Source organism: Delphinus delphis, chromosome 18 (assembly GCF_949987515.2).
Source record: "Delphinus delphis chromosome 18, mDelDel1.2, whole genome shotgun sequence".
NCBI classification, from domain to species: domain Eukaryota; kingdom Metazoa; phylum Chordata; class Mammalia; order Artiodactyla; family Delphinidae; genus Delphinus; species Delphinus delphis.
Genome location: NC_082700.1, coordinates 711,632 through 736,817, shown reverse-complemented (window position 1 = coordinate 736,817; position 25,186 = coordinate 711,632). Strand labels below are relative to the sequence as shown.

Genomic DNA, 25,186 nt, shown 5'->3' with positions numbered 1-25,186 from the left:
CCTGGGTTTGATCCCTGGTCAGGGAACTAGATGTCGCATGCCGCAACTAAGAGCCCACATGCCACAACTAAAGACCTGACACAGCCAAATAAATAAACAAACATTTAAAAAAACTATATATGACTTCTATAGGAAGTCATACAAATGGCCAAAAAGCACATGAAAACATACTCAACATCATTAGTCATTAGGGAAATGCAAGTCAAAACCACAAAGATATACCACTCCACTCCTACTGTGATGTCTATGATAAAAAAAAAATTTTAATGGAAAGTAACAAGTGTTGGCAAAGATGGACAGCAAATGGAACCCTCATGTATTGCTGGTAGGAATTTAAACTGATACAGTTGTTGTGGAAAACAGTTTAACCATTCTTCAAAAAGCTAAACATAGAATTACCCTATGACCCAACAATTCCACTCCTAGGTATACACCCACAAGAACTTTAAAACAGACCTCAAACTGATACTTATATGCTAATGTTCATTGCAGTATGATTCACAATAGTCAAAAGATGGAAACAACCCAAATGTCCATCATCAAATAAATGAATAAGCAAAATGTATATGCATACAATGAATATTATTCAGCCATAAAAAACAATGCTACAACATGGCTGAAACTCAAAACATTATGTTAAGCAAATAAACCAGACAAAAAGGACAGATACTGTATGACTCCACTTATATGAAATACCTAGAATCAGCAAATTCATCAACAGAAAGTAGATGAGAGATTACCAGGGTCAGGGGTGAAGGGGAAGATGAGGCGTTATTGGCTTCATTGTCACATAGTTTCTGTTTGGGTCACGAAAAAGTTCTGGAAATAGAGGTAATGACTGCACAAATTATGACTGTAATTAATTCCACTCAATTGTATAGTTAAAAATGGTTAAAGTTAGGAACATTATATTATATACACTTCACAATTTTTTTTTTAACATGAGTAGTTTTCACCCTTTTTAATGCTTTGGAATGGTTTAAATAACACTATGGTTGCCTAGTTCAAATCTGATGGAATTTCCCTGTAAAACCATCTGAGCCTATTTCATTTTGTGGGGTAGTTCTTTGATAACTATCTCTATTTCTTCTATGGAAATTTCTCTGCCTTATTCTATCTGCTCTGGAGTCAATTTAGGGAAATTATATTTTGATAGAAAATTACTCACTTGATCTAGGTTTTCAGTATTTCTATATAGGGTTGGACAAAGTAGCCCCTTGTTGATTTTCTTCACTTTTCTCTGTTTTGATGGTTAGTCCAACTTGTCATTTCTTATCTTTGTGAATCTGTGCATTTTTAAACCTCTGTTCCTGATTGACAATCGTTTGTCTAGTTTTTCAAAGACTTGATCTCCTATAGAAGCAGCATTTTGAATTATTTTAGTACTATTTTTATATCCTAATTCATTAATTTCTACTTTTATCTTTTTTCTTGTCTTTTGCTTTATTTTCTTTTTACAACTTTGAGTTTAATAGTTAATTCATTTATGTTCATTTTTACTCATTTAAGTATATAAGGGTATGAACTTTCCTCTGAGCATTTTTATAAAGCAAATATAACACTGATATCTTAAAGACTGCACCAAAAAAAGGAAATTCAAGACTAATCTCACTTATGAATACCAATGGAAAAGTACTAAATATTAACAATTAGAAATAAAATTTAAAATACAATAATGATCTGGTATGGTTTATTCTAATAATGCAAGAATGTTTAGATGAATTAGGAAATCCATTAAAATAATTCACATATTAATAGATTTAAAGGGATGGGGAGGGACATCCCTGGTGGTCTAGTGGTAAAGAATCTGCACCTTCCAATGCAGGGGACATGAATTCTACCCCAGGTGGGGGAACTAAGATCCCACATGCCACAGGGCAACTAAGCCCCCGTGTCACAACTACTGAGCTCGCATTCCTCAACGAGAGAGCCCATGTGCTGCAAACGAGAGCCCATGTGCTGCAAACTACAGAGCCCACGCGCTCTGGAACCTGCACGGCACAACTAGAAAGAAGCCCGCACGCTGCAACGAAATATCCCGCATGCCTCAACGAAGATCCTACATGCCACAACTAAGACCTGACGCCGCCAAAAAAATAAATAAATAAAGGTGTGGGGGGGGAATCATACAATCACTGCCATAGACACTGAAAAGACCTTCAAAACTCGATTCTCATTTCTGATAAAACATTTAATGAAAGAAATCCATGGATTCTTCTTTAATGTGATAAAATATATTTACCAACTCTGAAGTTGGCATCTAATTTAATGAGGAAACACCAAAGGCACTACCACTGGAAAAAGAAAAAGGTACTTACTATTTCCACTCATTAAAAATTGTAGGGGGGGGCTTCCCTGGTGGCGCAGTGGTTGAGAGTCCGCCTGCCGATGCAGGGGACGCGGGTTCGTGCCCCGGTCCAGGAAGATCCCACATGCCGCGGAGCGGCTGGGCCCGTGAGCCATGGCCGCTGAGCCTGTGCGTCCGGAGCCTGTGCTTGGCAGCGGGAGAGGCCACAACCGTGAGAGGCCCGCGTACCGCAATAAATAAATAAATAAATAAATAATTGTAGGGGTTTTCCCTGGGGGCGCAGTGGTTAAGAATCTGCCTGCCAATGCAGGGTACACGGGTTTGAGCCCTGGTCCGGGAAGATCCCACGTGCCGCAGAGCAACTAAGCCTATGAGCCACAACTACTGAAGCCCGCGTGCCTAGAGCCTGTGCTCCACAACAAGAGAAGCCCTGGCTCGCCACAACTAGAGAAAGCCCGCAAGCAGCAACAAGGACCAAACACAGCCAAAAATAAATAAATATTTTTAAAAACTGCAGGAAATACCATCAGGCAAGACACGTGATGAAAAAAGGCAGGGTGCAGGGGTGGGGCGGGGGGGTGGATTTAAGCAAATGCCCAGGACACAGAGGATGAGTGCTGGGCCATGACTTTAACCCAGGGCAGCTAGCTCTTACCAAACCTAGGTATCAGAAGATAACTAATGCAATGACATCACCAACATCAAACACCACATTGAGTTCTGGAGATTATAATTAGTCTGATCCTTTCAATCACCGCAAAACCTTCTTTATGTTAACAAATCTGAACTATATCAGCACAATGCAAATCCCACGAAAGCAGGAACTATCTACTGTACTTCCTATCAGACTATTTCAAGCAATTAGCACAGTACCTGCAACATAATAGTTGCTAAATAATTGTTTCATGAACAAATTACAGATGCATTTTGCTCATTAAAAGTTTGACTTAATGGGGGAAAGACTAAGACAAACCAAAGCCCAAACAGAAAAATGGGTATAAGAGGTAAACAAACAGTTCACAGAAAAGGAAAGACAATGAGCTCTGAAATATGAAAAGCTGCTCATCGGCATTCCTAATAAGAGAAATACAAATTTTACTAAACATACTGTTTTCATCAAACAGAATAAAGTGCTAAAAGTCCCTGCTGGAGAGGCTACGGAGAAACGGGCACTTCCACATACACTGCTGAAAGGCATACAAACTGGTCCACCTCTAAACAGAGGCAATTTAACAGTATCTAACAAACTAACATGTGCACGTACCTCTGGCTGAGCAATCCTGCTTCTAAGAATCTACCCTGAAACAACATCTCCACAGAGTCAAGGATATACAGGCAGACCTTGTCGTAGTGCCTTTTTTACAGATTGGAGGTCTGTGGCAACCCTGCGTCGAGCAACTTCATCAGCGCCATTTTCCGAACAGCATCTGCTCACCTCGTGCCTCTGTATCACATTTTGGTAATTGTTGCGACATTTCAAACTTTTTCATTATTACTCTATTTGTTACGGTGATCTCTTGGTATAATCAGTGATCTTGGAATGCTACTACTATGATTCACTGAGGCTCAGATGATGGTTAATATTTTTTTAATTAAGGTGTGTACATTTTTTTAGACACAGTGCTATTGCACACTTAATAGTAAACAACTTATGTGCACTGAGAAACCAAAAAATTCCCATGACTCGCTCTACTACGACATTTGCTCCACTGCACTGGTCTGGAACTGAACCCGCAAGACCTCGGGGTTGTTCCTGCACAGGTTACTCATCATCTGTCATCTGCAGCAGCAAAACACGAAATAACCCAAACACCACCAACAGCAAAGTGATCAAATAAACAACAGTCAGCCCCGTACTGTCTTGTATATGGTTAACCACTAGCTCTCGGGAGGTGAAAGTAAGCACCATATTTATTGTAACATCTACCATGACACTCTCCCCACCGTGGCTAATTTCAGGCCACCAACATAAAACTAAACATGAAATTGGGAAGAGATACACAGAAGCACACCATTATGTATAATATTTCCATCTCACAAATAATGTAAATAACCTCAAGAGCACAGGTAATACTGAAATGTAATAAGATAATTAGGAAGTGGTACATTTTAAGTATTTATTTTCTTTGTCTTCAATATTGTGTCTCCCCCCACCTCAAATGAGTATCTTGAAGCCCTAACCGCAACAAGACTGTATTTGGGATAGGGCCTTTAAGGGGGGCGGTTAGGGTTGAATGAAGCCCTACAGGTTAGGTCCAAGAAGACAGACCAGGACACTCTCTCCTTCTGAGCACAAAGGAAAGACCACGTGAAGACACAGCAAGAAGGAGGTTAGCTACAAGCCTGGAGGAGTGGCCTCACCAGAAACCACCCCAGAAAGGCACCTTGATCTTAAGATTTTAAGCCTCCAGAACTGTGAGAAAATAAATTCTTGGTTGTCTGAGCCCTTCAGTATTTTGTTACAGCAGCCCTAGCAGACTAATACAAAGATAATTTACCTGTAAGTTTCTATAACTTAACTTTTTAATAATGGGTGTTTTAACAACTGGCTCACAGAATTCCTGAAAATTTAACTCAGCCATAAAAGGAATAAGGAAGAATAAGGAATATACTGACAGGGAATGATTCCAAGATACAAATGGAGGGTACAGTACAGTACATACAGTATGCTGCCTTTTGTACTGATAAAAGAGAAACTAAGAATACATTATTTCCTTAATTCTTCAGAAAGAAAACAAAATAGTAAGAATTAAAAACTGATATGTATAAAGGATAAGTAGGAACCAAGAGAAGAAAGAAATGGGAGCTAGACCGCTCTGACTTTTGAAACCACAGGTATATATTAAAAAATAAACTAAGCTAAGTCAAAGACCTTAAATTTTAAATTAACAATCAAATGGAAATAAAATAATCACTCCTACGCTAAGCATCAACAATTTGAAAAACCATATTTACGACCCCTCTCCACCACCCAAAAAATGAATCACTTTGGTAAGCATTTACCTTTCTATGTAAAATCACAAACTTATTTCCAATAACCTACATGTATTTCAGTATTCACTTGAGATTGGTTATCGCTACGATGTTAAGACAATAATGGAATTAAATGAGACTTCAAGATAAATCTGGTTAATTAATGCTGTTAGAGTGAAACTATTATAGCAATTTAAAAGCACATTCAAAACAACGGTTGATTCTGATCAGATCATGAATTACCTGCTTGTATTCACTGACACAACTCTGGCAGCAAAATCTCTTCTGCTGACCATCAATGACCAAGACATTGTTCCCAGCGCCTTTGCTGGGCAAGTACTCCCCACACTGCTCACAGCAATTCATTATTAGACCATTGGCCATTCTGTATCTATTAAAGCAGTGGTCACTGCACAGCTTATGAGTCATATTTTTAAAGCTAACTTCATGGCGAATCTAAAAGAAAAACAAGCAAAATTTTAAAAAACAAATTAATATATGACACGTAGCTAACTAACAAGGTGCTCCAATAGAAAGAAAATGCCTCAGTTTTTCTGTGTAAAGCTTGTTTACGGAAAAGGCAAGACAAAGTACATTTCATTCTTCTTTAAACTTTTTTATACACACATATATACGGTGCAAGGCAGAGAGGACCACCAGGGTCATCGTACAAACTTCTCTAGACGTATCTAAAAGTGACAGGAAACAACCCAGTTCGGGCAGTGTTAGTATAAAACTTCCAAACAGATTGGAAATCTTTAGATAAATCTAAAAGGAAATTATTTAAATATAAGTACACTGCTGTACAACAGGGAGGAGAGGACTAACATTATAAATAATTCAAATGAAGCATGTATGCACAGATTTCTTTTTATTTCATCAAATGCAAAAACCGTAATACACTTTTAACGAAGTCCTCAAAAACATCCCCTCCACTCGTTCCGCTTCTTAAGCAAGATCGTTTGCTGGCTCTCATGTGCAGTCAGTCTATTTAAACACTATGGGTTTTCTGTGAGTGCTCCAACCTCAGGAAATAAGTCAATTGATGTTATATTTCAATTTTTTTGTAAATCATTCTCCCCATGAGAGAATGGGATTACATAATGGGATATTTATAAGATAGGTTTTATATACCCTCACTTTTAAGGAAATACATACTGATGAAAGATTATGTCAAAACAGTTAAAAGTCAAAAATATTCCCATTAATTAGAACTAAATGATAAAGCACAAAAATACAAACCTCTGTTAGTTTACCACAAATTGTACATCTTGATTTATTCAGCGCTCCTTTAGTAGGATTCTGTTTGTCTTCATAAAGAGACAGACAAGATGTACTACAGAATTCCTGGAAGGATTCGCTCGAATCCACTTGGGCAACAATGGTTCCTTTCATTGTAGTTATATCTCTGAAAAATACGAGGAGCAGCAAAGTCAAACTCTACTTTAAAATAAATCAAAGAGTAATAACTGACATTTTTAATTTCCATAGACTGAAACCCATTTTTAGATTCATTAACTCACTTTTACTATTTAAAAACTCTTGGCAATAAAATGTGAACACAGAAGACTGAGAAGCAATACTATTAAACCCTAGCCACTACTCAATTTATCTTCAAGCTCCTTAACAAGGCTTTCAGATATTAGAACCACTTAAAAAACAAACAAACAAACAAAAAAAACTTGTTATTTACATGGAGTTTAACGTCGAGGCCTAATTTACTGAGGTATAAGTTTACAGTACCTATTCAATTTCCCTCTCGTGGGTACGTAGAAAGCATGAGGTACCTAGGCCACAGGAATATGGAGAGGATAAGTGAACTTAAATACATCCCATAACCCAGAAGAACCCCACCTACCATTCTATACAGCTTTCAACTACAATTAGAAATGTTAGGAAATGACAATATTGATGACCTTTGAAGTCTTCCTTTAATTCTGAAGTTCCAGGTCTTATATTGCTGTATGCAAGTCTACTACTGTAAAGCAACCAAAAAACTGTATAACAATTGTTCCAATATTTGAATTTACTAAACGTATACAGAGCACTCAGCCTTTTCCAGTTCTAATATCTAAAAATATCTTTACAAACTTGGGCTGCTTCAAGAGATGGTACAGAAAATCTACCTGTTTAATACTTGCACACAACATACCATATTCAGCTCATTTTTAACTAGTGAGACCAGACCTAAAAAATGGCAGAAGAGGATCCTGTCACTCCAAGGCTGTCAAAAATAAGGTACCTGAGTCTTGAAGAGGTATTAAAATGACAACGTTCAAGACAAACATAAATAAATGCATATAATATCCGAAGATTTGCCAATTTTTAATAATCTTAACATGAAGGTAGTCCAAATTTTGACCTATTTTAATACAAAACTAGTTATACATAAATTGCTTAACAATTTTGTCTGGCTAGAACTAAATTCTTATAATTAATAATGTAAATAAGCATGTATGTATTTTTACGAATTCAAGTCCAATGGAGATTACAGATAAAATTAATTACAAGGGCCTAGTATCTAAAGCGACGCCGAAGCCTGTCCACATAGGAAGGCTTTTAATCCTGAGCCACCGCAGCTTGACAGAGAACACTCCAAAGCCATTACAAATCTGAGTTTGGCTTTAATATTCAAACAAGCTTACGAATTTTTAAAACATAGTAATTCACCTCTAAAACAATTTTTCTCACATTTTATACCACCAATATTCAACCATAAGGAAATATGCTGGAAGGTAAACCTTACTTTTTACACATAACACAAAGCTTCTTTGGAGCAGGCTTGTGAGAGAAGGAAGAGAGGCAGGTGGTAGAACAGAAGAGGTGAGCTGATCCTTTTCGCTGATAAGCTGTCTGTCCCTTCTGTAAAGGCTTTTTGCAGTTTGCACAAGTGACTTTAACTGGTTTAGTGGGTTGCTGTTGGGCAGAAGGCTGGAAAATCTGTTTAGGAAGAGAGGCCACTGGTGATAAAGAATCCACCCCTGGCTGTTTCTGATTTCGGGGAAACGATGCTGACTGGGAGATCCAAGAATCTAAAAAAACAAACCAAAACAAAAACACATACACTGAAATTTATATCAGAGACACAGTTTTAACTTCCCATTCTGTCCAAGTTTCAGACATCGATAAGGCGCAGTATAGCAGAGCGGTCAAGGGCACAAACTTTGGAGTCAGAATTGATGGCTGACATTCAGGCTCCATTACCTACTAGACTGGGAAGTTACTAACCCTGTGCCTAACTCTTCTCTAAACTGGAAATGGTAACTTTAAATGAGATAATACATGGTTTATAAACCACAATGACTGGCACATATGCAGCACTAAAAAACATTAGCCATTAGTTACTAAACAGGAAGAATTTACAAAATATTACTTTAAGCGAGGAACACATACATCAACATAAATATATAATAAAATCTTAACCAACCAGAACCTTTGACAAATACAATATAGTTCGGATTGGGCTTCCCTGGTGGCACAGTGGTTGAGAGTCCGCCTGCCGATGCAGGGGACGCGGGTTCGTGCCCCGGTCCGGGAAGATCCCACATGCAGCAGAGCGGCTGGGCCCGTGAGCCATGGTCGCTGGGCCTGCGCATTCGGAGCCTCTGCTCCGCAACGGGAGAGGCCGCAACAGTGAGAGGCCCACGTACCGCAAAAAGAAAAAAAAAAAAATACAATATAGCTCAGATAAAGTTTACAAATGACTATATTCAAAACATCTTTCTAGGGACGTCCCTAGTGGTCCAGCGGTTAAGACTCCACGCTTCCAATGCAAGAGGTTCAGGTTCGATCCCTGGTCGGAAAACTAAGATCCCCACATGCCACGTGGTGCAGCCAAAAAATTTTAAAAAAAACCTTTCTAAGAACAACTTTTCCACTTACATGTTTCATTTCATGGCTTCTAAGTATACCACATAATATCAAAGAAATGAGAGTGTTACACAGAAGTGGTGATGTTAAGCCAATGTCTAGTGACCGATGAGACATCCCGTTGCTCTACCACTGCCAGCAGCACAGCTTCAACAGCACAGCATTAAGGCCTGGGGACCCGACCACCAGGGTGCTGAGTTCTCCCTCCTCTTCTTAGTAAGCTTCTTTGGGACTTAGCAGGATGTCTCCAGCTCACCATACTACTTACTGTTACACAGACTCACACTACAATACCAATACACCATAATGTTTTTTCATTTTGAAACTTTTCATGCTACCACTTCTATTATAATTTCTACTACTTTGGTCTCTTGTAATACTTTTCCTTTCTAGTTTCTTCTGAAATTTGTATTTCCATACAAAAAAGATGCCCTTTCATATGAGAAACAATGTATAAATATATCCAGAGTATGAGGAAATTTCTTTACTACCAAAACCTTGAAGAGGGCAATTTCCTGGTTCTCACCCAGTCCATCAACCTAATGGTTTCAAGGGGCTACATATACTGCTATTCAAATTCTACTTTACTCCACAACCCCTCCAAATAAATATATGTTCTATACACAGAGTAAACAGAGTGCCTTCTGGAATCCTGTTATCCTGCTATCATCAGGGTAACTGACCTGTTTTAATAAAGAGGTAAAAATACTAAGGAACACGAAGAAAGCAAATCACTGAAACAAACTGGCAATTCCATATTATGAAGGGCCTTCAATCAAAAATTATATTTGAGGACGTCCCTGGTGGCGCAGTGGTTAAAAATCCACCTGCCAATGCAGGGGACATGGGTTCGATCCCTGGTCCAGGAAGATCTCACATACTGCGGAGCAACTAAGCCCGTGCACCACAACTACTGAGCCTGCACTCTAGAGCCTGCGAGCCACAACTACTGAGCCCGCATGCCATAACTACTGAAGCCCATGTGCCTAGAGCCTGTGCTCTGCAACGAGAAGCCACCGCAATGAGAAGTCCACTCACCGCAATGAAGAGTAGCCCCTGCTCGCTGCAACTAGAGAAAAGCCCCTGCACAGCAACGAAGACCCAATGCAGCCAAAAATAAATAAATAAATATTTTTTTATAAAAGTATTTGAATACATGTTAGAAGTAATAGCTTTTGCAACATAAATAGTGGCTCCTTAGAACTTTCAACCCTGCAGGCTTGTCATTTGAATATATACTTAAAGGAACCTAGTTAGGGACTTCCCTGGTGGTCCAGTGGGTAAGACTCCCTGATCCCAATGCAGGAAGCCTGGGTTTGATCCCTGGTCGGGGAACTAGATCCCACATGCATGCCACAGCTAAGAGTCCGCATGCCGCAACTAAATATACCACGTGCCGCAACTAACACCCGGCAGAGCCAGAATAAATAATTTTTTTTTTGAAAAGGAACCCAGTTAACCCTAAAGGCATCTATCTATCAACTTGATTTTGAAAAGTGGCGATTCCTCTCAATCTCGTGCTAGGCCCTGTATAAATAATGCAATGGCTCCTTTTATCTATGCTTCAGTTCTTACATTCCCCTACTTTCAAATTTTCACCTCCTCCAATATCAAAATATTTTTAGGAATGGAAGAGACCTAATCATTCTCTATTTTATACAATGGACACTAAGGGATAGAGGTTAATTTGCCCAAGTCACCATTAGTCTGAGAGCCAGTATAAACAGCCAAGATGTTATAATTCTCTATGACAAACAAAGACAGCACAAACACACAGGAGCTAATCCATAAACTCAGGAGCAAGAGGTGTATCTGTCTGGTTTCCTGATGCATACTTTACATTCCCTGTGTTAAGAGTTTGTGTGAACAGGAACACAATTCTTATAATAAATGTGCTTTGACCCAGCAATAGTCCTCAGGTACTACGTATCCCGACATACATGGATAAGAATATTCTTACGAGTTATTTAAATAGTAAAAACTGGAAGTGAACTAAATAGAGAATTAACAAAATCAAACATATACTCTTGATATAGTCAAAAGTTCAAGATTATTGTTAGGTATTTAAAGGAGCAGGAGAAAGGGAAAGTTTGCAAAGCTATACCTCTATTGCAATCTCAGGTTGGAATTAAATGTACCATATTCTCAACAGTAAGACTGAACGTTATGTTCTTTTTCATACACTTATGTTTTTAATATACTTGTAAGAAAGACAAAATAGCTATTTTGAAACTAATTTGACTATTATCATGTCTTAAACTTTTATGTGAGCTAGAAGGAAAGACCCTCTAATACAGAGCTGATAGCAGTATAAATTGGTAAAAACCTTCCAGAAGGCCGTATGACAATGTATTTCCACAACTTAAAAACGTTCATACGACGTCACATACACATATATGCATACAATGACCTACCAACAGATATATATAAATACATACGGGGGAAAGGATCTTGGAAGACATTAGGAATTTTCAAAACTGAGTAATAAGAAACATGTTTCTTTCAAAATCACTACAAAGCAGAAAATTTTTACAACCAAAACTCTTTGGAGGGATGGGAGTAGTGATAGTCTTTGGCCCAGTAACTTCACTTCTAGAATATACTCTAAGAAATAATCAGAAATTTGAAAAAAAAAAAAGTTCATCATAGACCGACAAGAGCAAAAAAGGGAAACAATGTAAAAACCAAATATGGGAATGGTATAACCAAATCCATGGTGCAGTCATTAAAACTTCTGTGTGTAAATAATTTTAATGGTATGAGAAAATACAGAGTAATATTAACTGCGGGGAAACAGGAAGCAAAATTATGAAGAACTGCACTTCAACCAAGTTAAGAAATACAAAGGGAAAACACTGAAAGACAACCACTCAAAGCATTAACAACAGCGGTAACCTTTCTTCATCATTTTTTAATTATGGATTTTCCAAACATTCTTCAATAATTACATATTACTCTCATAACCAGAAGAATAATAAGTATGAAAGGAAAAACTAGCATTTCACAGAACATTCTACATGGCCTAGGTTTCAGTCATTCCTTATTATTCTCCACAATCCTAGGGTGTAAAGCTGCTCATGAGCCTAAAACGATGAAGCCTGCGAAGGACGGAGAGAAGGTACGTGAGAGACAGGCAGGCCATACAGAGGCCGGGGGCAGACACAGACACAGTCAGGAAAAGCCACACAGCTCTTCGCACAGCTTCCACAGAGCAAAGATGCCTGCAGAAAATGTTTTCAAGTAGTCAAGAAATTTACCAATCTTTAAATGTAAGAAAAAATAACAAAGTGCTAATAAGTAAAAATTATAATCAGATAGGCAGTCAAAATTAAACACAGGGAAAGTAAAAACAAATCTAAATGCAATTATACAACATATTGCTCCTTACATGTGCTATTTATCTTTTTGTTCTCTTTTTACACATAAAAACAATACTATTAAAAATACACTAGCATAGGGCTTCCCTGGTGGCACAGTGGTTGAGAGTCCGCCTGCCAACGCAGGGGACGCGGGTTCGAGCCCTGGTCCAGGAGGATCCCACATGCTGCAGAGCAACTAAGCCCGTGCGCCACAACTACTGCTCCTGCACGCCACAACTACTGAAGCCCTTGTGCCTAGAGCCCATGCTCCACAATAAGAGAAGCCACCACAATGAGAGGCCCGCACACCACACCAAAGAGTGCCCCCCACTCGCTGCAACTGGAGAAGGCCCGTGCGCAGCAGCGAAGACACAATGCAGCCAAAAATAAATGAATTAAAAAAAAATACACTAGCATAAAGTCAGTATGTGACAAATAAGATGCCAAATTATTAGACTTTAGTGGTGCTGAATATAAAGAGTATTTTACTTCCTTTAGACATTAATTTATCTGATTTTCTAATTATCTACAGAGAAATACTATATACACGGTTTTACATCTCTTATTAGTTAAAATTTCAAACTTAAAAGTCAATAGAATTAATATATCTTACATGAATAAACTAACCAAAGTAGCACCAATTACTATAATATAAAAAAGAATCCACCAGTGCAAAATCCCTTCCACGGGGCAGAAGCCCCCTCCAGGCTTACCAGGATTGTGATGAGCTGCAGACTCTCCGTTCTGAAATACGTCTCCTGCCACATTCATTCTACCAGGATTAAAAGGTCCTACTGCAGTCTTGGTCTGTGAAGTTAAAGACGGGGTGTATGTTTGCATATTAACACCAAAGTTACTCGACTGCAGTCCGTTAGAGACATCTCCCAAGCTGGTATTCTGCAGTGATGTTACGTGTGTGATCATTAGGTTCATATCTCGCCCGTCAGTATTTTCTAATTGGCCATCACTCACAGAGCTGACACCTGTTTCTAAGGTCGTAACATTAGCAATCTGAATTTCAGAGTCTGGTTCTGTGGTGATACCACTATTACCCATTCCTGCATTTACCTTACTTCTTGAAAAACTGGAAGTAGAGAAATCCACATCATTGGTTCTGTTTTTAGACTCGGGTGGTCTCCGTTCAATAAAATTGGAGGAATTTTTCTCTTGCCCTTGATTTGTTTCCATGTCCTCTTCATCATCGATGACAATTGTCTCACTTACACTTCCCTTCTGAGAAGCCAATTCTTTTGAGGAAGGAAGAATTTTGGAATCATTTCCTTGTAGCTCTTCATTTTTCGATGACGTAAATGTTATGGTTCTTTGATCGGCTACCACTGGTGCAGAAGGCGGAGGAGGTTGTACAGGTTCGATAAACACAACATCATCATCATCTTCCACTGATGAGTTCTGAAATTTACTAGATCTATTCACTAAAGGGTTAGGTGGCCCACTAAATGAATTTCCTACGTCCGTGAGGCTAGCTGCCATGGCCGTCCTCCCCAGCAAAACAGGAGTCTGATCAGTCAATTCTAATCCTCCTGATGAACCTGTGTCCATGCCAAAGAACCTGTTAAGGAGATGGGAAAAAAATTTTTTTACAAATGTCACTGTATGGCTTTTGATGTTATTCTAATTCAAAAAATTTCTTAAAGGTACTTTTACTTTCTTTCTTACTCTAAATGAGAATCATTCTTATCTAATATCCAGGAAAAATTTTATATGCATTCTGTGATCTTCTCTCATTCACTAATCATTTCATAAAGTTTACATGTGAACTTCTTGCAATATAAAAAGAAAGGTAATTATCGAATTTTCAGTAAGAATATGCAGTATGTTCCCATCTCTACCACCTCCTTTCCACCACTGCTTACCCTATAATTTTAACACTGAAAACACAGATAAATCCTTCTACACACATGTGAACAAAAATATAACTAAAATCTGATCATGAAAATCTCTTCTCTATATCTATCCCATTCATCTACTGTATTAAATAAAATGACATGATTAATCCCTAATTTCCCTTATCTCTTTTTTTTAATCCACTGTTCTCATATTCCCTGGCTCCCATAGCTGTATGATTAAATCCTTCTGAGAATCTGAAATCTTTCTTGACCCCATCTAGAAAGCTTAAATCCCCATCTGCCATGTCCTTTATATCCATGTATCAGGCCGAATAACGGCCCCAAAGAAATCAGATACTAATCCCTGGAAGCTGTAAATGTTACCTCGGATGGAAAGGGGGTCTTTGCAGAGATGATTATGGTTAAGGACTTAAAAATGAGATTACCTGGGCAGGCCCCACCTGCATCTCAAGTGGCCTCATCAACAGAGGTGCAAGGAGATTCCAGGCAATGTAAGCACAGAGGTGCCCGGAAGAGATGAAAGTGATGTAGCCAAGGAATGTTGGCAGCACCAGAACTTAAAGGAAGCAGGGAGTGAGCCCTCCCCCAGAGCCTCCTGAGCGAGTATGGCCCTGCTGACACCCTGGTTTGAGCCCAGGGCCACTGACTTCTGACTTGTGACCTCTAGAACTGTTAAAGGAAACAAGGTCTGTTTTAAGCCACCAAGTCTGCGGCGACTTGTTACAACAGCCCTAGGAAAATATCATCCACTCCTTGGTCACATCTTCAAAGCAACCCTTGATATGGTTACAATATTTGTCCCATTTTGTGGCTTAGAGATGCTAACTAACCCAAGTCACACAGCTAGAATTCACTCCCAGGTCTTTATAACTCAACAATCCGAACTCTTCACGACTGCCATAGTTAACTCGTATTTCCGAGCACCTATTAGATATGCAGAGCTGTGCTAAAGCCAAAGAGACAGCAGACAGTTAATGGTTAAAAAAAAAAAAAAAGGCCAGAAAAGAAAGAAAATAAGTTATTGAGCACACAGAGAGGATGAGGTCATGGGCACAGGTGGTAGTAGAACTAGTCTGGAACATGGATCACCTTAATTGCAGAGACTAAACAAGGAAAAAACCAACTAGAAGGGAAAATGAAGGGTGAGTATAGACTGCAGGTCAATTTGCGGACGGACAGATACGAGTGTGAAGTGGTTTATTCACTGCAGCCTCAGAGAAGGTGAGGAGACACCAGCTGTACAGGCATTAAGACTGGCTTAAGGGCCCCAAGGCCAACTCTTAGCTCTTCGGTAATCCTCTCTCTTATAAGGCCACTCAGCCCAGTCTCAAAACAAATGGGCTTAAGAACACTTACTGTTTCATATATATTGCCCTTTGCTTACATTGTTATAAAAGCCTCTGGAAGGATGAGGGCAACACTAATGTAAATAAGTATCACTTTGACAGACAGCTGACAGGGATGGAGAAATTATTCACTGTATATCTTGTTGCATTTTCTTAATTTTTGAGCATGATTTCTCACTTATTTTTTAAAGCTAAACTTAAATTAAAAAAAAAAAAACAGGGATAGTAACAGAACGAAGAGAGAAGTACTCTACTCTGGAGTCAGAGAAGGCCTCTTCGAGCAGGCGATATCTGTGCTGAGATCTGGAGTGATGAGCAACATCTAACTGGGGGAAAACTGAGGTAAGGGCAGCTCCTGCAAAAGCCTAAAGGGAGTGAAGCTGGGAAGTTCAAGCAACAGAATAAAGGCCAATGTGGCTGGAACAAGGTAGGTGGGGAAGAACTGGATGAGATGAGATATAAAGACAAGCACAGAACTTACCAAAGGCAACAAGTAATTAACTGCATTCAACAAAGATTTATGGAGCACCCAATATCCACAAGACACTGTCTTAGACACTTGATAAAAATCAATAAACAAAACAGATAAACATCCCCGCCGTCAGAAATCATGAATTTGGGAGTTCCCTGGTGGTCTAGTGGTTAGGATTCTGGGCTTTCACTGCTAAGGCCCGTATTCAATCCCTGGTCAGGGAACTAAAATCCCACAAGCCACACAGCATGGCCAAAAATAAACAACAAAAAAACTGTGAATCACTAGGTTGTACACCTGAAACTTTTATAATATCATAAATCAACTACACCTCAATTAAGAAAAAAACAGTAGCTCAGATACATTAATTAAAAGTGCCCAAGGTTCCAAGACAACATCAGGATTCAAGCACTATGAATCAAGCTTGATTCTAAAACCCTCTTCGTTCCTCTTAAACCAAAGCTGTGTGTGTCAGGATGGAAGACATGCTAATATTGGAAAATGGGAAAAGACACATTTATATCTGCTTTAAAGAAAATGGATAATTCCATTTAAAAACTTAAGGGGTGACTATCTGCCTTATCCAACGAGCTACAAATTAAATTACCATTCCATATTCTAAGACACTTTAAATATACTTTCAAATACTAAGATATATACTACATTACCCCAGAACAGCTCCTCAGTGAGAAAGACTTCTTTATGGTAAAACAATAGCAATGTGCTGGGAAACCTTCACATAAGGCCTTCACTTAATTTTAAGTAAACATGAAAAATCTTTTAACATTACCATTACAGAAAGTTTTAAAGGTTGAAATAAGCTGAATAACATTTGATTCAAAATTTTTATAACTAATTCAATTAGGTTCTCTTAAAATACAAGTACATTCATCCAGTAATAGTTAACATTTATTTAATGCTTAGTATGAGCCAAATATTCATGATGGTTAAACATTAAACCAACACCATGAAGTAAAATCATTATCTCCCTTATTTATTTTTTTAAAAACCCAATCCTCAAAAGTAAGCTACCCAAGGGACTTCCCTGGTGGCGCAGTGGTTAAAAATCCACCTGCCAATGCAGGGGACATGGGTTCGAGCCCCGGTCCGGGAAGATCCCACATGCCGCAGAGCAGCTAAGCCCGTGCACCACAACTACTGAGCCTGGACTCTAGAGCCCACGAGCCACAACTACTGAGCCCTTGTGCCACAACTACTGAAGCCCAAGTGCCTAGAGCCCGTGCTCTGCAACAAGAGAAGCCACTGCAGTGAGAAGCCTGTGCACTGCAACGAAGAGCAGCCCCCGCTCGCCACAACTAGAGAAAGACCACGTGCCGCAACGAAGACCCAACGCAGCCAAAAATAAATAAATTTATTAAAAAAAAAAAAAAAGTAAGCTGTCCAAAACCACAGCCAGGAAGTGGGAGAGGTCAGGATTTGAATATTCATAACTACTATGTAATATGTGATTAAGTATTAAATAAAATAATGTAGCATAGCTCTTATTAATTAAAAAAGGACACAGCCATTCAATAGAACAGTAACCAAATCAATATTCAAAATACACAAGTATCAAAAGAAAAATATCAAGCCCAAAGTGCCAAGCTAAAATGAGATTTTTTTCTAAAGTGGAGTATAATTGCTTTACAATGTTACGTTAGTTTCTGCTGCACAACGAAGTGAATCAGCTGTATGTATGTCCCTCCCACCCCACCGCCATCCCACCCATCTAGGTCGACACAGAGCACTGAGCTGAGCTTTTTAAACACAAATGGAGCTGAACTAGTTAACATTCATTTGCCAGAAGGTAGGAAGTATCCTCATCAACAATAACAATTTTCAGAGGAATGGGGCGTGAATCTACTGAGGTTATGGAATGCAAAGGCTTTTAAAGCACGAGTTTTCTCGATCTTGTCTGTGTTTTAGCATACCTAAAACAGAAGACAACAATTTCTGGGGCTTAAGCCACAACTGAATCCACAGTGCCCTCTGGTGGCTGCAAGGTATCCATTCATTCTCCTCACGAGATAACCATGGAGCAGAGAATAAGACTTTCCTTACTACACAGTTCTCTGCAGTAATCCACTTCCCAAGCAGAATAATTACTCAACCATAACAGTTATTTTCAAATCCTACACTATAAATAAATTTGGTAACTTCTATATGTCACTGAGAATATGCTTCAACTACCAAACACTCATTTAGTCCTATAAAGAAAAGAATCTGATTAAAGTTGATCATTTCTACCTTATCCAAATAAAATCTATTCCTTTTAGCCACTTTTCTACATTAAGTCAATGCTAATTAGCTATTTAACGTCAAGCAAATAACTTCACTTCTCTGGGTTTCAATTTTCCCTAGAATAAAAGGGTATAAATATAGTTCCCAGGGTTTTTCTTAGAATTTAAAGAGATAAATAACTGAATGTGAAAATCAATTAGCACAGTTAACTCCTAATAACCACCAGGCAGTTTTTGCGTATACCTCAAGATTTCATTTTTAGGGTTCATTTTTAAGCTTCCACTCCATCATTGTTATGGACCAAATGCTTGTGTCTCCCGTCAAATTCATTTGATGAAATCCTGGCCTCCAAAGAGATGGTAGTAGGAGGCGGGGCCTCTGAGCAGTGATTAAAGTCAGGAAGGTGGAGCCCTCGTAAGTGGGATTAGGGACCATTTTGTAAAAGACACCAAGAGAGCTCCTTTCCCCCAACCATGTGAGGACACAGCAAGATGGCAGCCTGTCTATGAACCAGGAACAAGCTCTCACCACACAACCCGATCTGCAGGAGCCTTGATCACGGACTTCCCAGCCTCCAGAACTCTGAGAAATGAATGTCGGTTGTCTATGGTACTTCTGTTATACTAGCCCAAATGGACTGAGACAATCATCATAAATTATAAACGCTTTCAGCTTTATATTTTGATTCAGTGAGAATCAACATAATACTCGATGTTCTCATGAAAAAACAAAGAAAAGGTAGTTAAAAAATAAAATGTTGACATTCATAACAATAAAGTATCAGTAGTTGCTGAGAAAAGCTTATGAACTTGCAAAGAAAATCACAAAGAAAGCATTTCAAAGTGATTCAAGGAAAACATTCATCACTTTCTCATTAATAAGCCCCAGAGCCTTCTAGGTGCCATAAGAGGTACAAAGAAAGCTAAGGTGAATTACTCTCTACTCTAGAGGAAAGGGTATTATTCAACATGCGCTAATGGCACTTCTAACACTTCTGAGGCAGTATAACAAATTTTTTTTTTTTTTTTTTGCGTTACGCGGGCCTCTCACTGCTGTGGCCTCTCCCGTTGCGGAGCACAGGCTCCCGACGCACAGGCTCAGCGGCCATGGCTCACGGGCCCAGCCGCTCCGCAGCATGTGAGATCTTCCCGGACCGGGGCACGAACCCGTGTCCCCTGCATCGGCAGGCGGACTCTCAACCACTGCGCCACCAGGGAAGCCCCAAATTAAAATTTTTAGGAATAAAATTTCTTGGGAGTTCCCTGGCAGTCCAGTGGTTAGGACTTGGCACTTTCACTGCGGTGGCCCAGGTTCAATCCCTGGTAAGGGAACTAAGATCCCGCAAGCCAAACAGCGTGGCCACAAAATAAAGAAAGAATAAGGGGCTTTCCTGGTGGCGCAGTGGTTGGGAGTCCGCCTGCCGATGCGGGGGACACGGGTTCGTGCCCCAGTCCGGGAGGATCCCACATGCCGCGGAGTGGCTGGGCCCGTGAGCCATGGCCGCTGGGCCTGCGCGTCCAGAGCCTGTGCTCCGCGGCGGGAGAGACCACCGCAGTGAGAGGCCCGCGTACCGCAAAAAAAAAAAAAGAATAAAATGGGAAAAATGGATTTATAAATATATATATATCAAACCAAAAGATATCATCCAGCTTAACGGGAAATATTAAAATACTATCATTAAAGTCAAGGTTAAGGTAAGGATATTCTTTATTATTACTACACAGCACTGCTCTGGAAGTACCATCCAATGTAATAATATGAAAAAGATATAACAATTTGAAATAAGGAAAATTATCATTATATGCAAATTGTATTAGCATTACCTCAAAGACTCAAATAATTTACCCAAAAAACTACTACAGTGAGATACAGACATACCTCAGAGACATTGTGGGTTCACTTCCAGACCACCGCAAGAAAGCAAATATCGCAGTAAAGTGAGTCACATGCATTTTTTGGTTTCCCAGTGCATATAAAAGTTATGTTTACACTATACTGTTGTCTATTAAGTGTGCAACAGCATTATGTCAAACACAAGTACATACCTTAATTTTAAAATGCTGTTAGAAAAATGACACTGATAGACTTGCTCAATACACCTTCAATTTTTAACAAAAACTTTCAATTTGTAATAAAGTGCAATATCTGAGAAGTGCAATGAAACGAGGTATGCCTGTAACTTAGTCAAGTGATGGGTATAAACTTAATATGTAGAAATTAATATTAAATTAATTGGATGGTCAACTGGAGACAGAGATAAAATGTTGCTTCCATCAAAAGACCAACTAAATAAGGAGATTAAAAAAAAAAAAGACAAACCCACAAGAACAAGGAGAACAAGGGATAATTCAACAGCACCAAAACTTTGGAAGAGGGAAAGCAAAGGAGCATGACTCATTGTAACCGACTCAGCACACCTCAAAAACCCACGGTAAATAAAGTTTTGAAATGACTGGATTACAAACGAAGTTAAACTTATAGTCAACATTCACTTCTCATAAAGTAGGAAGTATCTTGATCAACATAATTTTTAGAAGAATAAGGCAACAGGTCCTCACAGGTCCTTAAAAACAGATGTAGACAGATGTCACCCAAAATGGCAGCATCAGAAGTTCTGGGTATGGGTCCCCTTACCTGAGTAACTAATGAGCTGGACAGAGGGACTGGAAGCAATCTCTGGGGTCTCTGCACCTGACTGGACACTAAGCGCCAGGGGAGTGTGTGAAGAAGAGGCTGCTGCTCACTTTAAGTGGGTGAGCATCCCCCACCTTCCTCCCCCCAGGTCGGCCAAGGGGACAGCACCTGCAGTCCTCCGGGGTCTGGCTGAACACAGGACTGGCGGTGAGGGACTTCCAACAAAATCTGGGATTGTGGCTTGGGCTCCTCTTGGCCTCAGCCCTCTGGGCAGCAGAAGCATTCCCAGTAGCATCTCTCAGATTTAATGAACCACAACCCTGTATAATGTTCTTCTTCTTTTCTACCAGACATTTACAAAAACTTTTTGTCAGGTCACTAGCTCACCACAGGGTTGATAGAACATTAACTTCAAGGACACAAGCAACAAGAAATTCACACTCTGCAAAAAAATGTTTAAAAAGTCAAAAATAAACAGCTCCATCCCCAAGGAAAAATCAGCAATCTAAGGAGCATCAGATATCCAGAGGTATAATATTCTCAGAATGGTATAAACACACAAAGAAACAGAAAAGTATGCCCTATTCACAGGAGCAAAAGAATTAGAAACCATCCCTGAGGAATCCCAAATACTGGAGTAACTAGCCAAAAACATTAAATCAGGACTTCCCTGGTGGCCCAGTGGCTAAGACTCTGTGCTCCCAACGCAGGGGGCCCGAGTTCAATCCCTGGTCAGAAAACTAGATCCTGTACGCCACAACTAAAAGAGCCCGCATGCTGCAATTAAGACCTCACACAGCCAAATAAATAAATAAATATTTAAAAAAAAAATTAAGTCAACTACCTTAAATATGCTCAATGAGCTAACAGAGAGCATGGACAAAGAATTAAAGGAAATCCAAAAACAAGGTATGGACAAAATGAAAACATAAATAAACAGATACAAATCATAAAAAGTAACCAAACAGGGACTTCCCTAGTGGTCCAGTGGTTAAGATTCCAGGCTTCCAGGGCTTCCCTGGTGGTTCAGTGGTTAAGAATCCGCCTGCCAATGCAGGGGACACAGGTTCGAGCCCTGGTCCAGGAAGATCCCACGTGCCGCGGAGCAACTAAGCCTGTGAGCCACAACTACTGAGCCTGTGCTCTAGAGCCCGCGAGCCACAACTACTGAGCCCATGCGCCTAGAGCCCAAGCTCCACCACAATGAGAAGCCTGCAGACCCAACACAGCCATAAATAAATGAATAAATTTATATTTAAAAAAAAAAAAAAGATTCCACGCTTCCAATGCAGGGGGCACGGGTTCAATACCTGGTTGGGGAACTGAGATCCCGCAAGCCATGTGGCATAGCCAAAAAAAAAAAAAAAAAAAAAGTAACCAAACAGCTGAAGAGGGTGTGGACAAAAGTGAACCCTCCTGCACTGTTGGTGGGACTGTAGATTGGTGCAGCCACTGTGGAGAACAGTATGGAGGTTCCTTAGAAAACTAAAAATAGAACTACCATATGATCCAGCAATACCACTCCTGGGCACACATCTGGAAAAGATAAAAACTCTCAGTCAAAAAGATACGTGCACCTCAGTGTTCATAGCAGCACTGTTTACAATAGCCAAGACATGGAAGCAACCTAAGTGTCCATCGACAGGTGAATGAATAAAGAAGATGTGGTACATATATGCAATGGAATATTACTCAGCGAGAAGAAAGAATGAAATAACGCCATTTGCAACAACATGGATGGACCCACAGATTATCATACTAAGTGAGGGAAGTCAAACAGAGAAAAACAAATATCACTTGGTATCACTTACTTGTGGAATCTAAAAAAATGATACAAATGAACTTATTTATAAAACAGAAAGACTCATAGACAGAGAAAATAACTTATGGTTACCAAAAGGGAAATGGGGGGGGGATAAATTAGGAGTTTCGGATTAACAGATACATGCTACTTTTATATATAAAATAGATAAACAGTACTTTTATAATAAATACACACTACTCTTATACATAAAATAGATAAACAAGGACCCAATGTATAGCACAGGGAACTATACTCAATATCTTGTAATAACCTATAACGGAGAAAAATATGAAAAATATATATATGTATAACTGAATCACTTCGCTGTATACCTGAAACTAACACAACATTGTAAATCAACTATACTTCAATTAAAAAAAAAAAAGTAGCCAAACAGAAATTCTGGAGATGAAAAATATAATAGCAGAAATGAAGAACTCACTGGAGGGGATCAACAGCAGATCTGAGCAAGCAGAAGAAAGAATCAGTAAACTGAAAGGCAGAATAATTAAAATTATCCAGTCTGAGGAGAAGGAAAAAAAGAATGAAGAAAAATGAACAGAGCCTGAAGGATCTGTGAAACACCACCATGTGCACCAACACATGTAACATAAAAAGAGAAGAAAAGGACAAAAAATATATTTGAACACACAATGGCTGTAAACTTCCCGAATATGATGAAGATGCATATACACACCCAAGAAGCTCAACAAACTTCAAGCCAGTTAAGCTCAAAGATAGCCACACCAAGACAGGTAATAATCAAATTGTGGACCCAACAGTAAAAGAGAATTTTGAAACTAAGAGACAAGTGACTCATCATATGCAATGGATTCTCAAAAAGATTTGGATCATCAGTATATTTCTCATCCAAAACCATGGAAGCCAAAAGCTATGGCATGACATTTAAAAAGATGAACAACAACAACAAAATCTGTCAACCAAGAATTCTATATCCAACAAAAAAACTCCTCCAAAATTAAGGAGAAATTAAGACGTTTCCAGATAAACAAAAGGGAATTTATTACCAGCAGACCTACCCAACGTGAAAAGCTAAAGGGAATCCTTCAGGCAAAAATAAAAACACACCATAGAGTAAATTGAAGCCATAGGAAATAAAGAATACAAATGAATACATAAATATATATATAAAGTAAATACAGAAAATCACTAGAAAGCCAGTATTAATGTACTTTTGGTTTATAACTACTTTTTTCCCTATGATTTAAAAGGCAAATGCATAAAACAATAATTATCAATATGTTAATGAGGGACTTCTCTGGTGGTGCAGTGGTTAAGAATCCATCTGCCAATGCAGGGGACATGGGTTCGAGCCCCGGTCCAGGAAGATCCCACGTGCCACAGAGCAACTAAGCCCATGCGCCACAACTACTGAAGCCCACTCGCTCTAGGGCCCGCATGCCTCAACTACTGAGCCCGCATTCTGCAACTACTGAAGCCTGCGCACCTAGAGCCCGTACTCCACAACAAGAGGCCACCGCAATGAGAAGCCCGCACACCGCAATGAAGAGTAGACCCCACTCAACGCAACTAGAGAAAGCCAGTATGCAGCAACAAAGACCCAACACAGCCAAACAAATAAAATAAACTTATTTTTTTTAATTTAAAAGGATCAAAATGATACAGTATTTTTTCTAATCACAATGGAATGGAATTAGAAATAACAGAAGCATAAATGAAAAATCACAAATAGGTAGAAATTAACACACTTAAACAACCAATGGGTCGAAGAAGAAATCACTAGGGAAAGTGAAGAAATACTTTGAAACAAAAAACAAAAACACAACATATCAAAACTTAAGGGATGCAATGGGGCTTCCCTGGTGGCGCAGTGGTTGAGAATCTGCCTGCCAATGCAGGGGACATGGGTTCAAGCCCTGGTCTGGGAAGATCCGACATGCCGCGGAGCAACTGGGCCCATGAGCCACAACTACTGAGCCTGCGCATCTGGAGCCTGTGCTCCGCAACAAGAGAGGCCGCGACAGTGAGAGGCCGCGCACTGCAATGAAGAGTGGCCCCTGCTTGCCGCAACTAGAGAAAGCCCTCGCACAGAAATGAAGACCCAACACAGCCAAATTAATTAATTAATTAATTTAAAAAACTTAAGGGATGCAATGAAAGCTGTGCTCAGCAGAAAACTTATTGCTATTAATGCCTACGTTAAAAATCTCAAATCAATAAACAAACTTTACACCTTAAGAAACCAGAAAAAGAGCAAACTAAAGCTAGCAGAAAGAATGCAGTAATAAAGATGAGTACAGATAAACAAAACAGAAAGCAGAAAAATACA

The 25,186-nt window shown here is 39.3% G+C and overlaps 1 protein-coding gene across 6 annotated transcripts in view; it reads right to left on the bottom strand.

The window, feature by feature from the left end:
- The window catches only part of LOC132413534 (zinc finger MYM-type protein 2), a 93,277-nt gene that overhangs the window by 53,856 nt on the left and 14,235 nt on the right, over nucleotides 1-25,186 (bottom strand). For 3 of the 6 annotated variants that reach the window (XM_059995578.1, XM_059995579.1, XM_059995576.1), the window contains exons 3-6: nucleotides 13,224-14,080; nucleotides 8,028-8,313; nucleotides 6,524-6,689; nucleotides 5,525-5,737 (exon numbers count right to left, since the gene is read on the bottom strand). In XM_059995578.1, coding sequence (XP_059851561.1) covers nucleotides 5,525-5,737; nucleotides 6,524-6,689; nucleotides 8,028-8,313; nucleotides 13,224-14,070 — 1,512 coding nt within the window. In that variant the 5' untranslated portion in view covers nucleotides 14,071-14,080. Of the gene's footprint in view, nucleotides 1-5,524; nucleotides 5,738-5,759; nucleotides 6,690-8,027; nucleotides 8,314-13,223; nucleotides 14,081-25,186 lie in introns of those variants that run through there. The other 3 variants (XM_059995580.1, XM_059995577.1, XM_059995581.1) reach the window with 2 other exon arrangements.